Genomic DNA, 16754 nt, shown 5'->3' with positions numbered 1-16754 from the left:
AGGCTATTGAGAACAAAGCTCCTATCCAGAAAACAGACATGTCCTACGGGCCAAAAGAGACAAAAGACAAAAGATCCGGGCCTAATAAACACATCCCGTTGGGCACACACTGGTTGAATCAACGTCGTTTCCACTTCATTTCAATGAAATGACGTTGAACCAACATGGAATGGATGTTGAATTGATGTCTGTGCCCAGTGGGATAGTCAAGCATCGGTCCCGATCGCTCTCGCGTTACTAAGGCAGATTGAAAAAAGTGAGTGTTGCCTGGCTTTAATGGAGTATTTCTCATATCACACATACTGTAAGTAGTCAGCAGCATAGCGACTTTTCACGGTATCCTTTGGTGGGCTGATTTGAATAACTAGAACATTGAAATTAAACAGAAACAATGGCATGGGCAAGCATTCAGTAACAGACGAAAGCTTCTAAGGAGAAAAGTAATTGTGTGCCTTTGTTTGGAGTCATTGTTTGGGCTTCAATCGTACTGGGCTTGTCTGTTTTTGGTCACAAAAGAGTTTTGTTGTACAGCTCCGTTCTAGTTGTGATAGATACCAAACAGTTCACATTACTTCTGGAGGCGGAGAAATACTCAGGAGAGAATACAGAGTCAGTCAAACCTTCCCCCTGAAGGCACAGGAGTGTGTGTGGTCATCTCTTTGAAGAAGCGTACTTTCACTTGTTCTCTCTCTCTCCTCTGTCTCTCACAGTCCCCCTCTCTCTCTTTCTCTCTCTCCCTCTCTCTCTGTTCTCTCTCCCTCTCCTCTCCTCTCTCTCTCTCTTCCTGCCCCCCCCCCCATCTTTCCCTCCCTCCCTCTCTCCCTCCAGGAGTGTTTTCCATGAAACAGGGCTGCGTGGGCAGGGTAGCAGAGTGGAGTCGGATCTCAGAGACAGAACAGAACCTCAGACGGGCGTGTTCCTTCTCAGAAACAGAACCACTCCTCCTCCACTGGGCTAGGGATTGAGGTCAGTCTTGAGTCCGGCTCCAGAACCATCTGGTCCCCATGGTTCCACTTTGCAAGAGCCAAACCGGAGAAGGAGGGAATTACTGTAGCCTGCATGCGATCATGTGCCTCCACTCTATCTGCTTGTTCTGCAACACTGACAATCTATTACAATACATGGTTAATGTCAGGTGGACAAGGGAAAATAGCTACACTGGTCCATACCTGTAGAGTATGATCACTGCTTTCCATAGACTAAGATATCCCCTGGAAACTAATAGAAAAATATTTCCCTTCAGTGGTTGATGTCAGTAAGATAGTATGTACTCAATAATAACTTGAGAAAAAAAATCCTATGGTCCTAGTGACGTAAATGGATTCATTATGTCTTGCATCCTTTCTCTCCTTGTGTCTGTGGTTACACCATGCTAAGGGGAAATTGAGCTCATATTGAGTAAGAACGGTAGGCCTACCACTGCCTGCTCGGAAATATTCAGTGGTCTACAGATAGACAGTGATTGGAATTCCGATTGGGTGAACCACAGACTTTAAAGGAAGTACTTTAATCACATGCTTTGACTGCTGTTTTGGATGCTGAACTAGGGGGGGGGGGGGGGGGGTTCTGAACAGTCCATGGGACGCTGCACCATTGAGTGTCAACTATCTTTGAGGAAGTCCGTTTTCAGATCATTATACACAGTCTGATTCCACAAATCACAATGATTTTTTTTTATGGAAGCTATTTTCCACAGAAAGCTTAACATCCCTTTGATCTATTTTGAGCTAGGGGATTTTATTCATTTTCAAATGTTCAAAATACTTCTAGTTGATGGTTTGCAAATAATTGCACAAAATTACCTACCAAATAGCTTAATCAATCATCAAATGATCATCATCACATGTTTTTATGATGCTCTGAAGTCAGTGGAATCTTTGGGTCTTCTGACCACATCTCTCTGGCTGTACTTACACACGCAATTAGCAGGACATTCCCGATTTAAGATTTGGGTAATGATCTCCTGGAAGTTCATTTTCAGCTCTGTTCTGTGCCGTAAACAGATGTAGGACTTCTCCTGAGCTCAGATGGAATTAAAGCCGCCAGCGTGGAACGTTCTTATGGAGGTCTTGGTCTTCACTCTTACCCCTCCTCCCTTCCACACTCTCTCTGTTGCTCTCTCCTCCTCTCTCCTTTAGATTCGTTTTCCTCTTTCAAGGTGAAGAATTATCAAATTGTCCAAATATATCCAAATTGTTTTAAGAACGTTTAAGAACGTATCTTTAGAATGACCTGTGGACAAAACGACTAAGCAAAATGATCTAGGGTCCCCTCTTTTGGTTCTCCACTGTTATTACACCGTCAAACATTCATGTATTGTCGAAATGGGTTACATCGCCACTGGTAAAAGGTGTATAAGACAAACCAAGTACACAAAACACCTTCTTCCACGTTTAATTCCACAATGGCATATTTAAGACGACACACAATACAAAAGCGGACATCAGATCAAAACCCGGGCCATATACATGTGTTTGTTGATTTTTTTTGGGGGGGGGGGGGGTAAAATCAGTTATTTCCATATATTACAATACTGAACAGACATAACAGTTGTAATCCTTTTCAAAGAGCATGGATCCATGGCATACTTGACTCCAACACACAGGCATTGAGAATAGTGCATAGAAACACAAGCTGTTGAAAGCGTTTTTTATAGAAGTGAGGATGGGACGAGTATTCGACATGTCATTTTAGGGACACTGTGAAGATATGTAGAAATGTGCGAATCCTTGTAAATAATTCAAATGTCTCTCACACTTCAAATTCCTCTCGACATGCAGACGGATTGAAATGAACCAACAAACAAACTACCATTTAGAAAATGTGCAGTATTTGCCTGCAAATATCCACAAAACTAGGAAATGATTGTAGACTACTGGTTTATTTGGGAGCAAAAAGCATCAGGTAAATTATAGAGTATCAAGAGCTGTATCACATAGGGCGCCGCACAATTGGCCCAGCAATGTCTGGGTTCGGCCGGGGTAGGCCGTCATTGTAAATAACACTTTGTTCTTATCTGACTTGCCTAGTTAAATAAAGCTCAAACTTTTTTTTATAACCATTTTTACATTTACAAAGAAAATAGAGGCAGACAGTGCATGTAATGACAAAAGCAAGAGACGTGTTTGTTTTGTTGTTGAAAAGGAGGAATCAAAAAAGCTTTGGCAATTCCCAGAGTCCAGTAGAGTACTGTAAGTGCAAATATCTCATAAAATCCCATATCAATCGGACAAATACAGTGAGAGAGAAAGCAATGAATCTGTCAGGCCAACAATGAACCTGTCAGGCCAACAATGAACCTGTCAGGCCAACAATGAACCTGTCAGGCCAACAATGAATCTGTCAGGCCAACAATGAACCTGTCAGGCCAACAATGAGCCTGTCAGGCCAACAATGAACCTGTCAGGCCAACAATGAACCTGTCAGGCCAGCAATGAACTTGTCAGGCCAGCAATGAATCTGTCAGGCCAGCAATGAACTTGTCAGGCCAGCAATGAACCTGTCAGGCCAACAATGAATCTGTCAGGCCAGCAATGAACTTGTCAGGCCAGCAATGAACCTGTCAGGCCAACAATGAAACAATGAACCTGTCAGGCCAACAATGAATCTGTCAGGCCAGCAATGAATCTGTCAGGCCAACAATGAATCTGTCAGGCCAACAATGAACCTGTCAGGCAAGCAATGAACCTGTCAGGCCAGCAATGAACTTGTCAGGCCAGCAATGAACTTGTCTTTTTAATATTCCTATGCAGCCATAACCTTGACATCAACCACCTAATGGAATGAGAGAATCATTGGAATGAATTATGTTGATATGAGCTTGTAAGATAAGCCATGCTGTAGCAACCATGGTGAAGTGAAATCCAATAGCTAAAAGAACAATGTCAACTACGGAAAGAGAGAAAGCAGATGAGACTTTATAGACGCCCAGAATAACATTTGATGAAACGAGAGTCAAGGAATTAAAGAACTTGAACACAGTACTGTTCTTTTAGAACCCAACTTAGTAAAGCTTTGACAGACGTTATCTTTTTCAACCGAGTTAAAACCACACGACACAAATATTTAGACAGCCTGTAAAAAAAAATGTTAGCTAGGCCGACATAAAATACATTATAATGCTTATATACAAACTGTTGCAAAACTGTACTATGGGCTCTGTTACTTGGTGACTGACATTGAATAAAACTCTGCTCATACAAACGTGTGCGGTACTTACCGGGATATAATCAGCAAGTAAATACCCTCTGAATATTAGCAGCGATCACTAATATATGTGACGACTTCAGTAAATATATAAGGGTAGGATTGGTCATGTAAATTGACTGTAGCTTATCAAATTGTTGTCATAAACATTAAACCTTCCTGTCTTCAAAAGTCACCTCTACATATTTCATGCAGCTCAATTTAAACTGGGTCCTTATCGAAAAGTGGACATGCAAGTGTGAATCAAATTGATAAACTTGACGTTTGAGGTATGTTTTGCTGACAGTTTCATTTTGATCCTCTCTGAAACAGCTCAGAGAGAATATTTAATAACATGCAAAGGGATGACCAGGATACAACATCAATCGCGGATCAATACATAGCAAATAGGAAACACTAGTGACTAGTGTACCAAGTCCGTAGTATAGGCAGCAGCTGCACATGTAAACAACGCCATGGCGCCCGTGTTTAGGGGGAAGGACGGAGGGGAGGACAGAGGGAGGGATGGAGGGAGGGATGGCTAACACTACCCCACGGTCCTATGGTCCAGCTTACACCAGTGTCTCTGGGAGTGTGTCTGCGTTTTCCGAGGACAGGAGTTGCCAGATCTGCCATCTGTCCCTCTGCCAGTCCTGCCACTCTTGGCTCATGGGTACCATGCTGTCCGTGGTGGGGGAGGCTGAGTTCTGTGGCACCATTGGCCTCCCACCCTGCAGGGGGTGCTGGTGAGGGGGTGCTGCGAGGGACGGGGAGACAGGCTGGGCTGGTTTAGAGGCAGAGGGGGAGAGCCTGGAGGACAAGCCGCCGTAAGGGGGAGGGGGAGGACCCGAGTGGGCAGAGTTAGGGCTGGGGTTAGCCTGGTGTCTAATGCCCTGGGGGAGGTTCTCTGCGCTGCTGGCTGCTGATTGGCTGTCAGGGTACGGTAGGGGTGTGGTCACAGGGTTGAGGCTCAGCAGAAGGCGCGGCCGTCCCGCCTTGCTGTGAGGGCTGCTACAGACCCGTGTGACAGGGGGATGGGGCCTGCATTCGGCCACGCCCAGCGAGGTCTGTGTCCGTCGTACCACCTGCCTGGCATCGCCTTGGAGACAGTCAAGTCCTTCCTGGGAGCTGCGTGAGCTGCCCTCTGACATGTTGCTATGGGAACCTGGAGATACAGATGTCAATGGAAAAAGTCTGAAAATTAAGATAAGTAAAAGTCAAAAAATTTCATTGTTACATTTCAACAGCTTACCTGCATAAGGCTGGTCCATCAGCCCTGGTTTCAGAGTGGAATGCCAAGCTCCCCAGATATTAGCATGCTCCTCTGACGTATAGGACATAATGAACATGACCATGTTTAGGGACCATCATACCCATCATCATCATCGTCATTATTATCAAGATTATAATCATCATCATCATCATCATCATCATCATCATCATCACCTTCACCACAATCATCATCATCATAATTAAGATTATCATCATCACCTCTACCACAATCATCATCATCATCATCATTAAGATTATCATCACCGCCACAATCATCCCCTCTACCACAATCATCATCATCATCATTAATATTATCATCACCGCCTCCCAGGTGGCGCAGTGGTCTAGGGCACTGCATCGCAGCGCTAGCTGTGCCACCAGAGACTCTGGCCGGCCGCGACTGAGAGGTCTGTAGGGCGACGCACAATTGGCCTAGCGTTGTCCCGGTTAGGGTATCCTTGTCTCATCGCGCACCAGCGACTCCTGTGGCGGGCCGGGCGTAGTGCATGCTAACCAGGGTCGCCAGGTGCACGTTGTTTCCTCCGACACATTGGTGCGGCTGGCTTCCGGGTTGGATGCGCGCTGTGTTAAGATTCAGTGCGGCTTGGTTGGGTTGTGTTTCAGAGGAAGCATGACTTTCGATCTTCGTCTCTCCCGAGCCCATACGGGAGTTGAGACAAGATACTAATACTAATAATTGGATACTATGAAATTGGGGAGAAAAAGGAGGATTTTTTTTTTTATATACAAAAAAAAAGATAATGGTCATCATCATCAACATCATTAAGATAATCATCATCAACATTAAGATAATCATCATCACCACAATCATTACCATCATCATCATTAAGGTAATCATTATCATCATCATCATTCAGATAATCATCATCATCACAATCATCATCATTAAGATAATTATCATCATCATCTCCACCACAATCATTATCGTCATCATCATTAAGATTATCATCATCACCTCCACCACAATCATCATCATCATTAAGATAATCATCATCATCACCTCCACCACAATCATTATCATCATCATCATTAATATTATCATCATCACCTTCACCACAATCATCATCATCGTCATCATCATTATTAAGATCATCATCATCACCTCCACCACAATCATCATCGACATCTTCGTAATCATCATCATCATAATTATCACCACCATCATATCAACCACAGCTTAAGTAAGACTGGACAGTAGTCCCCTCACCTTTTGAGACCCAAGGATTGGACCCATGGGTGTCCCGTGTCCGTCCTGCCATCTGCCTCACCAGGGTGTATTGTTCTGACCCTGGGCTGGTCCCTTCCCCCTGGTGCTCAGACAGAATGGGGGAGTTGTTGTCATAGGGGGACAGCTCTCCACTGGAGACCTTGTTGGAGTCACTGGAGGAGCGCCTCTCGCTCAGGGAGAAAGGATCCTCCGATCGCAACACGTCTGGACTCCTGTGGAGTGGAAGGAGGGATGGATGAGGGAGAGAAACGGATGGGTAGAGAGAATAAAAAGATATTGCACTTTCTCTCAACAGACATGACCACCAGGCTAAGCAACTACTTTCCATGAGTACTCAAAATGTGTGACTTTGATATGTGCAGTGGAACCAATGTACTCACTGTGATGCCTTTCTCCTGAGCAGATAGTCTACCACATCAGGATCAGTCTCTAGTAAACTCATTAGGACCTCATTCTGCAGGTCCGGGGGCACCTACACACAGACAACAGCAGACATGACCAAACAAGTACAAAAAACATGGTTTATGTATGTAATGGCACATGATAGAGCACTAGGGGGTGCTATTGACCAAGACAACCTCATGGTGAAAGTGAGTCTAACTTTTTCCATCTTCACATTTGGTGATCACAAGCCAGTCAATAGATGAACACATAGTATAACATTGAATACTATTAAATACCAGTCTATGGATCCATGTATAGCAGGGAAGGGCAACTTGGCGGCCCACGGACTACACCAATAATAGAATACACAAGGTTAAATTTAGAAACTAGGTTGTGCATCAGAATTCACTCAATTAGCCCATTTCAGCATTTTTTTTTTTCTTTTTTTTCTTTAGATTGGTAAGTTAGTCTAGCGGCCAGCTATCTAAACTTATCGTCAGCATGGTTGAATTACCGACCGGGTTGGGGTCCATTGATGATCAGTTATCAAATTAAAAACTACAAACATTTGCCTCCATCCTATGGCAAAATATGTAGAATTGCAGGAAATGAGCTGTAAAACTGCACATTGTTTTCTCCGCACCATGGCAAAATTATTAGAATTACACTAAATGAGTTAGAAAATTGCAAAATCTTCTCTATGCTCCATGGCAAAATATGCAGAATTGCAGGAAATTAACTTTAAAATAAAATGTACGCAGACCCACGAGCCACTGTGGCCCCTCATAACGAGTTGCGATTTTTTTGTTGCCCCCAACAGTTGCCCATCCCTGATGCATAGTGTCTGGGCAATGGGCAATGAAATACAAGGGTAATAAAAGAAGTGATTTGGCAATGAAGCACGACAGTCCAAACACATCCAACTCAAGAGCTACAAACATCTTTATTGGTTTACGTCAGGACCTTCAGCAAACAACCCAGCCCAGTCGAAAAACACGAGTGATAACATTTCAGGACCTAATGTAACCGATGTGAAATGGTTAGCTAGTTAGCGGTGGTGTGCGCTAATAGCGTTTCGGTGACGTCACTTGCGCTGAGACCTTGAACTAGTGGTTCCCCGTGAGGGGACTACTAGTGGTTCCCCCCGCAGCTTTTGTGGAGGGATGGGTAACGATGCTTCGAGGGTGACTGTTGATGTGTGCAGAGGGTCCCTGGTTCGAGCCCGGGTAGGGGCGAGGGGATGGACTAAAGTTATACTGTTACACTAACAATAGCTCTTTCCAGCGTCCCGCCACTACCCTGAATTACACGGTCTGAGCGGAGGGAGGGATGTGTGATGGCAAGAAAGAGGACAGGCAGAGGTAATGGAAATGGTATGGCTGTATACAGACCTAGGACATAGAGAGTTCATCAAATGTGTCAGTGCTAAACCCATGCATTTGACATGATAACTACATAAACAGATTGAGTTTACACAATGTAGGTTATGTAGTTGTTGCAACTTCTCTACAACTGCATCACCTCACCTGTGTACAGTGTATACAATGAACTCACAAGGGAGTCTTACTTACTGGCCAATCTAAAGTGATAATTCATTGTAGCTTGTTTGCTGGCTATTAGGAATACATTACTGTAATTACACAGTACCTGCCTGTCCAATTACCATATACGTGCAAGTTTGTATTATAAAGAGGGACTAAACAGGAGAATGGGTAGGATATCAACACACACACACCATGAAGAGGGAGTGGAAGGTTGCGATCATCCTCTGGAGGACAGCGATGACAGCGGTGCTCTCCTCTGCGCGGGCCGGACTCTGCACACTGAACTCCTTATCTGAACTCTTCTGCTTGTGGAGCAGGTTGGGACCAAAGATGGTGGCCAGGTTCAGAGAGGTCATCTTGTTCCCCGTCACCTGGAGGAGATGAGGACATAGGAACAACAATAATGCCAGCTGCTTAGCAAATGGTTTAATCTAAAGCCACTGAGTACAGTGAGTGCATACAGTTTTGTGTGTCCTGTATGTGATTCCTGCTTAGCATGGAATCACATACAGCCACACTAGACTAGGCAAACATGTGCAATTGACTGTCATTAACACAAAGAGATACACTTCATTATACTTCCTGATTTAAAAATAATAATTTGACCAGATATAATACAATATTGACCTCATAGAATACCATATTGACCTCATGGAATACCATATTGACCTCATGGAATACCATATTGATCTCATGGAATACCATATTGACCTCATAGAATACCATATTGACCTCATAGAATATGATATTGACCTCATAGAACACCATATTGACCTCATAGAATACCATATTGACCTCATAGACTACTATATTGACCTCATAGACTACTATATTCACCTCATAGACTACTATATTAACATCATAGACTGCTATATTGACCTCATAGACTATAATAGACCTCATAGACCACAATATTGACCTCATAGACCACAATATTGACCTCATAGACCACAATATTGACCTCATAGACTACAATATTGACCTCATAGAATACTATATTGACCTCATTGAATACGATATTGAGTGCTTCAGGAAAATAACTAGCTAAACAGATTGGACAACTACCATGAAGAACACGCAACAATGGCTAAACTGAGACTTCACCACAATGTCACAGAACAGCAGCCCTCCGTATCCAACCCTCTGAATTAGCCTCGTCCCCTTGATCACATCAAGAGACCAAATCAGTCACTATGCATCAGAGGGACACAATTACATGACAATGTTTTGATTGCGTGTTCCTGAGACCTTGTGCCCCCACCCCCTCCCCCCCAGGAACCCGAGATCGCGAGAACTAGTCTCAGTGCGAGTTAGTGAGGGAGGAAGATATGCTGTTGAAGTTTGACGCCGGGTTACACACCTATCCAATACTCTCAGATCTAGTTTATAGGGAGGTCTAGGGGTAGGGACATGTGGTTGTTTTGGGAATCATGGGGAGTGGTGGGGGTAACGGAACGGGTCTTCGCCTCACCCCCTGTCCGTCTTTGTCCTGGCTGTCGTGGGCGTGGTTCGCCACGGTAGAGAGGAACTGCAGGAGGCGGTGCAGGGTGTCGCTGTTACAGGCAGGCAGCAGGTAAACCAGAAGCTGGGTGGCACTCCGCTGCTCCTTACAGTCCAACACTACAGAGGAACAGGACAGGGGTCAGGGGTTAGAGGTTAGAGGTCAGGGTGTCGCTGTTACAGCCTGGCAGCAGGTAAACCAGGAGCTGGGTGGCACTCCACTGCTCCTCACGGTCCAGCACTACAGAGGAACAGGACAGGGGTCAGGGGTTAGAGGTTAGAAGTCAGGGTGTCGCTGTTACAGCCTGGCAGCAGGTAAACCAGGAGCTGGGTGGCACTCCGCTGCTCCTCACAGTCCAGCACTATAGAGGTAGAGGACAGGGGTTAGATGTCAGAGGTTAGAGGTTAAGAGTGAGGATTCAGTCAAATAATTTGAAATATGTCACACTCTCACAAATATACACATAGGCAAATATACATACACATAGACATACAGTCGTTGCCAAAAGTTTTGAGAATGACACAAATATTAATTTTCACAAAGTTTGCTGCTTCAGTGTCTTTAGATATTTTTGTCAGATGTTACTATGGAATACTGAAGTATAATTACAAGCATTTCATAAATGTCAAAGGTTTTTATTGACAATTACATGAAGTTGATGCAAAGAGTCAATATTTGCAGTGTTGACCCTTCTTTTTCAAGACCTCTGCAATCCGCCCTGGCATGCTGTCAATTAACTTCTGGGCCACATCCTGACTGATGGCAGCCCATTCTTGCATAATCAATGCTTGGAGTTTGTCAGAATTTGTGGGGTTTTGTTTGTCCACCCGCCTCTTGAGGATTGACCACAAGTTCTCAATTGAATTAAGGTCTGGGGAGTTTCCTGGACATGGACCAAAAATATTGATGTGTTGTTCCCCGAGCCACTTAGTTATCACTTTTGCCTTACGGCAAGGTGATCCATCATGCTGGAAAATGCATTTTTCGTCACCAAACTGTTCCTGGATGGTTGCTCTCGGAGGATTTGTTGGTACCATTCTTTATTCATGTCTGTGTTCTTAGGCAAAATTGTGATTGAGCTCACTACCTTGGCAGAGAAGCAACCCCACACATGAATGGTCTCAGGATGCTTTACTGTTGGCATGACACAGGACTGATGGTAGCACTCACCTTGTCTTCTCCGGACAAGCTTTTTTGCAGATGCACCAAACAATCGGAAAGGGGATTCATCAGAGAAAATGACTTTACCCCAGTCATCAGCATGCTAATCCCTGTACCTTTTGCAGAATATCAGTCTGTCCCTGATGTTTTTCCTGGAGAGAAGTGGCTTCTTTGCTGTCCTTCTTGACTCCAGGCTATCCTCCAAAAGTCTTTGCCTCACTGTGCGTGCAGATGCACTCACACCTGCCTGCTGCCATTCCTGAGCAAGCTCTGTACTGGTGGTGCCCCGATCCCGCAGCTGAATCAACTTTAAGAGACGGTCCTGGCGCTTGCTGGACTTTCTTGGGCACCCTGAAGCCTTCTTCACAACAATTGAACCGCTCTCCTTGAAGTTCTTGATGATCTGATAAATGGTTGATTTCGGTGCAATCTTATTGATTCCAAGCACCCCCTCCTTTCTTTTGAAGCTTCCAGTCTGTTATTCGAACTCAATCAGTATGACAGAGTGATCTTGTCCTCGTCAACACTCGCACCTGTGTTAACGAGAGAATTACTGACATGATGTCAGCTGGCCCTTTTGTGGCAGGACTGAAATGCAGTGGAAACGTTTTTTGGGGATTCAGTTCATTTGCATGACAAAGAGGGTCTTTGCAAGTAATTTCAATTAATCTGATCACTCTTCATAACATTCTGGAGTACATGCAAATTGCCATCATACAAACTGAGGCAGCAGACTTTGTGAAAATGAATATTTGTGTCATTCTCAAAACTTTTGGCTACGACTGTACATGTAGACAATGACATTCACATACACAACACTTGGCACAATGTATGCACTCTGGTAGGGTAAAGCCCAACCTTTACAGTGCATACAGCCTGTGTGTCATTGACCCAAGTATACACTCTTAAGTGTGGGTTTAGTGCAAACTGAAGGTGTGTCCTACTAAAAGAGGCCAACGAAGGTGATTGGGCCTAGGGCAGAGACTGACTCTAATGCTGCACACAGAGGGTAGTATTCATAAGTAGTGAAGTTGATGTTTCCTCACACATGGTGTTTATGAAGGCAGTGTAGAGCTCCTTGGTGAGGAGAGGGTCAGGCATGTCTCTGAGGAACTCCTTGAGAAGCGCGGCCACGTCGTGGACACTGTGCTCCTCATCCAACTGGACGTCCACTCCCCGGTCAAACTCCTCCCTCAGCTAAGAGACAGAGTAAAACAGAACATGAGATATATCATGTAGTCCACGTACTTTACTGTTTACAGCGACTACAGTTAGAAAGTGAACTCAGAGAAACACTCAAACATATTCGCATCACACGCATGTGAACACATTCCACTCACGTTACGGAGACACACAGATATACACACACCAGGTGTGACCTTGGTGGTGAAAACATTCTCACAGGTAGTCCTGGTCCAACCGGTTCTGTTCCCATACTGTGTCAACCTGCTTACTCCGCAATCTGACCCCTAGCATTACTCAGGATTAAAATGGGTCCACTTAGTCCAGTAAGATAAGCATTATAAGCAAGTATTGTGTTTGATCAAGCATTATAGCGAAGTTTGATTATAGCTTGTGTTTTAGATAAAAACCTGGTTACAGATCTAAATGTTGGCAGGAAGTAGCCTAATCATATAGCTACTTCCTTAAAGTGAGAGATGGTTGAGATTTAAGTAACTTTGAAAATACGATCTGTTAGTGATGTCGATGATATAGTCCGTTCTTTTTCGAGTCAGCAAACGGGGGATTACAGTTTAGAAGTCATGTAGATTGTCTCACATGGTGACATTTTGATTCAACGCGCTGATAGCTTTGTATTCCCTCAAACGGTGAGATGTTGAAAATAGAAATACACTCCCCATCTTAGAACGGAAACAACACCATTTAAGACCGAGGCTGAAACTGGCTGGCACCAGTGCTTGTGTTTTTGCTGACTTGAACGAAAGATTAGGATCTGCCATTGTGAGCTACGCATACAGAGAAGACGGCAAAGTCCTAACTCGGAGAACACAAGTCAGAAAACACTCAAATCTCCTTAAAAAAAAACAGAGACATTGTCCAAAAACAACACTTCAACTAATTGAGTTTTCTGTCATAATAACCAAAAGCAAATGTTCAACTGACAGTAAAAAGAAAGGAGGGAGAAAAATTAACGACGAGCAAAAAATACTTAAAACCACACTATGACTATGACGATATAGGCAGAACATACATGTCCATGTAATCTGATTAATTATGATATAAAAGGCAAACCTGATCCTAGATCAGCACTGTGATGGAAATTGAATACAGGCCCTGAGATGGAAATTGAATACAGACCCTGGGATGGAAATTGAATACAGGCCCTGGGATGGAAATTGAATACAGGCCCTGGGATAGAAATTGAATACAGGCCCTGGGATGGAAATGAATGCTACAAGCCCTGCTTGAATTACAATATGGCATTAAGGCTCAACTGCGTCCCTTTGTAGATTAGGGCCACGACTACAGAGGAGCCTGGCTCTTCAGCCGGGGTCTAGTTCATCCGCTCTGCTTCCTTTAATAACGTACGCTGAACTAATGCTAAGTGGGTGTGCATTCTCCGAAGCAGCGGCAATATCAAAACCAATGCATGAATATAAATATATTGTGTCAACATATCAGAATTTGAATAGCTTCTATCTATATACATTCATTTCAATAGCTTCTATCTATATCACAGTATACAGAAATATAATGTAATTAGCGTTGGTCCCTGTTAAAAAAATAATGATAAGGACTTATAAAACCATATTGTCAACCAGAACCAGTCAATTAATAAAATGTGTAATTCATTTCAATCGATGCTTCAACTGAGTTATCAATACAAGATCCTTTATCAATAAAATGGATTAAGTTTAAAGGGGTCGCCGAACACTCGCGGTGGGCTGAAAACAACAGCTTTGTGCAGCAATGTGTGATCCAGATTCTCACCTGCCTCACTCTCTTCTTGGAGCTCCCCACTCGGAATATCCCCACCGTCTGAAGACCTGTCGGAAGAAACAGCGGAGGACATAAGTGAGCATCATCCTCCACTGGTCAAAGAGACACTCAGGCCGAATAATCACAGATGGAAGAGACGTGAAGATGTAGCCGCCATACGCCTCCTTTCAACACAGAGATTATAAACCAGCAAACCTAAACCAACGCTGCTGTGGCCCATTCACACCTTAGAGGACTTTAGCTCCTAACGCTCAGTCCAGCAAGTGAGGATTCAAAGACTGCGGGAGAGCGGGGGGAGTAAACCCTGGGATCCACATTGAGAAGGATTGCAAAGTCGGTTCACTGAGTGTCGGGAATGAATGGCCAGACACTACTGCCTTGTTTCTACATCATCTTGGTTGGGCAGTGCAGGGCGGGGTAAAGATGTGGGGCTGGTTGGGCAGTGCAGGGCGGGGTAAAGATGTGGGTCTGGTTGTGCAGTGCAGGGCGGGGTAAAATGTGGGTCTGGTTGTGCAGTGCAGGGCGGGGCGGGGTAAAGATGTGGGGCTGGCTGTGCAGTGCAGGGCGGGGTAAAGATGTGGGGCTGGCTGTGCAGTGCAGGGCGGGGTAAAGATGTGGGGCTGGCTGTGCAGTGCAGGGCGGGGTAAAGATGTGGGGCTGGTTGTGCAGTGCAGTGCGGGGTAAAGATGTGGGGCTGGTTGTGCAGTGCAGGGCGGGGTAAAGATGTGGGGCTGGTTGGGCAGTGCAGGGCGGGCTAAATATGTGGGGCTGGCTGTGCAGTGCAGGGCGGGGTAAAGATGTGGGGCTGGTTGTGCAGTGCAGGGCGGGGTAAAGATGTGGGGCTGGTTGGGCAGTGCAGGGCGGGGTAAAGATGTGGGTCTGGTTGTGCAGTGCAGGGCGGGGTAAAGATGTGGGTCTGGTTGTGCAGTGCAGGGCGGGGTAAAGATGTGGGTCTGGTTGTGCAGTGCAGGGCGGGGTAAAGATGTGGGTCTGGTTGGGCAGTGCAGGGCGGGGTAAAGATGTGGGTCTGGTTGTGCAGTGCAGGGTGGGGTAAAGATGTGGGTCTGGTTGTGCAGTGCAGGGCGGGGTAAAGATGTGGGGATGGCTGTGCAGTGCAGGGCGGGGTAAAGATGTGGGGCTGGTTGGGCAGTGCAGGGCGGGGTAAAGATGTGGGGCTGGTTGGGCAGTGCAGGGCGGGGTAAAGATGTGGGGCTGGTTGGGCAGTGAAGGGCGGGGTAAATATGTGGGGCTGGCTGTGCAGTGCAGGGCGGGGTAAAGATGTGGGGCTGGTTGGGCAGTGCAGGGCGGGGTAAAGATGTGGGGCTGGTTGGGCAGTGCAGGGTGGGGTAAATATGTGGCGCTCGAATCAGATCAGGTGAGTGATCCCTGACAAAGACGAGGATTTTGAGAGCCATGTCCAACACATAGGAAACGTTTTGAAACAGGGAGGTGCTACCTGCGCTCGTTTTCGTTTTCCATTGCAAAACCTTTTGCTACATTGTGCCCTACTGAACAGGCCCCAGGTGTGATCAGTGAGAGGGGCTGTATTCATTCGTACCATACTTCTCCAGGTGCTGGCAGCAGCTGTCCACCAGGCGAGGCACCTGTCTGTAGATAGGGTTGAGGCTCAGCCTCTTGTCCCGGTGCTTCTCCTTCTTGCTGGGTGCTTCAGCGGGCAGAGAGAGCTGCAGCGCCTCCAACAGGCGGGATTGGTTATCATCCAGGTCTGTGATGGAGTCCACCGACATGCCCCCCTGCAGACCACAATGAGAGCATTATCAAGCTGACGTCTACTTGAGGTCACAGACACACACACACAAACACACACGCACACACACACACACACACACACTCACACGGCGATGGAGTGTGTGTATGGAGTTGGTACAGTAGGCGTGTGGGGGGAGACCCTCACCCTCCTGCGTGCCCGTGGGGCAGCCTCGGGCGTATTGGGCGACGTGGACTCGTTAGCTGTCTCCGAGGTGGAGCTGAGGGAGGAGTTACTGCTGGAAAGCTCCTTATTGGTGGACCTCTTGGTGGCAAACTGCAGGATGGACGACACCAGGTCCGACGGGTCCTTATGCTCCTCCCTGTGAGGAGGGTCCTGACGCAGGCTATCCTGGCGCTGCCTCTGGGTCCGGTCGTTGGCGATCACCTGGGACAGGGCCATACCAAAGGCCTGGGGTATGCATTCTGGAAGGGGAGGGGAGGGAGAGAGAGGAATGTAAATACCATATTCTTAGCAGAGAGAGAGAGAGAGAGAGAGAGAGACAGAGAGAGCGAGAGACAGAGAGAGACAGAGGGGGAGAGAGAGACTGAGGGAGAGAGAGAGAGACTGAGGGAGAGTGAGAGACCGAGGGAGAGAGAGAGACCGAGGGGGAGAGAGAGACCGAGGGGGAGAAAGAGAGAGGGAGAGAGAGAGACAGAGGGAGAGAGAGAGAGACAGCCCGAGAGAGAGAGACAGAGAGCGAGAGAGACAAAACGAGAGGGAGAGACA

The 16754-nt window shown here is 45.9% G+C and overlaps 1 protein-coding gene across 3 annotated transcripts in view; it reads right to left on the bottom strand.

Moving 5' to 3' along the window:
• Positions 1–2378: 2378 nt before the first annotated feature.
• LOC109890603 (rho GTPase-activating protein 6) overlaps positions 2379–16754 on the bottom strand; it is an 80382-nt gene continuing 66006 nt past the window's right edge. For 2 of the 3 annotated variants that reach the window (XM_031824344.1, XM_031824346.1), the window contains exons 4-13: positions 16173–16450; positions 15816–16011; positions 14249–14304; positions 12343–12493; positions 10106–10254; positions 8826–9005; positions 7087–7178; positions 6686–6918; positions 5438–5509; positions 2379–5350 (exon numbers count right to left, since the gene is read on the bottom strand). In XM_031824344.1, the coding sequence (XP_031680204.1) occupies positions 4758–5350; positions 5438–5509; positions 6686–6918; positions 7087–7178; positions 8826–9005; positions 10106–10254; positions 12343–12493; positions 14249–14304; positions 15816–16011; positions 16173–16450 (2000 nt within the window). In that variant the 3' untranslated portion in view covers positions 2379–4757. The remainder of the gene's footprint in view (positions 5351–5437; positions 5510–6685; positions 6919–7086; positions 7179–8825; positions 9006–10105; positions 10255–12342; positions 12494–14248; positions 14305–15815; positions 16012–16172; positions 16451–16754) is intronic. The other variant, XM_031824345.1, reaches the window with a different exon arrangement.

Source organism: Oncorhynchus kisutch, linkage group LG5 (assembly GCF_002021735.2).
Source record: "Oncorhynchus kisutch isolate 150728-3 linkage group LG5, Okis_V2, whole genome shotgun sequence".
Taxonomy (NCBI): Eukaryota; Metazoa; Chordata; class Actinopteri; order Salmoniformes; family Salmonidae; genus Oncorhynchus; species Oncorhynchus kisutch.
This window is presented reverse-complemented; position numbering and strand designations above follow the sequence as displayed.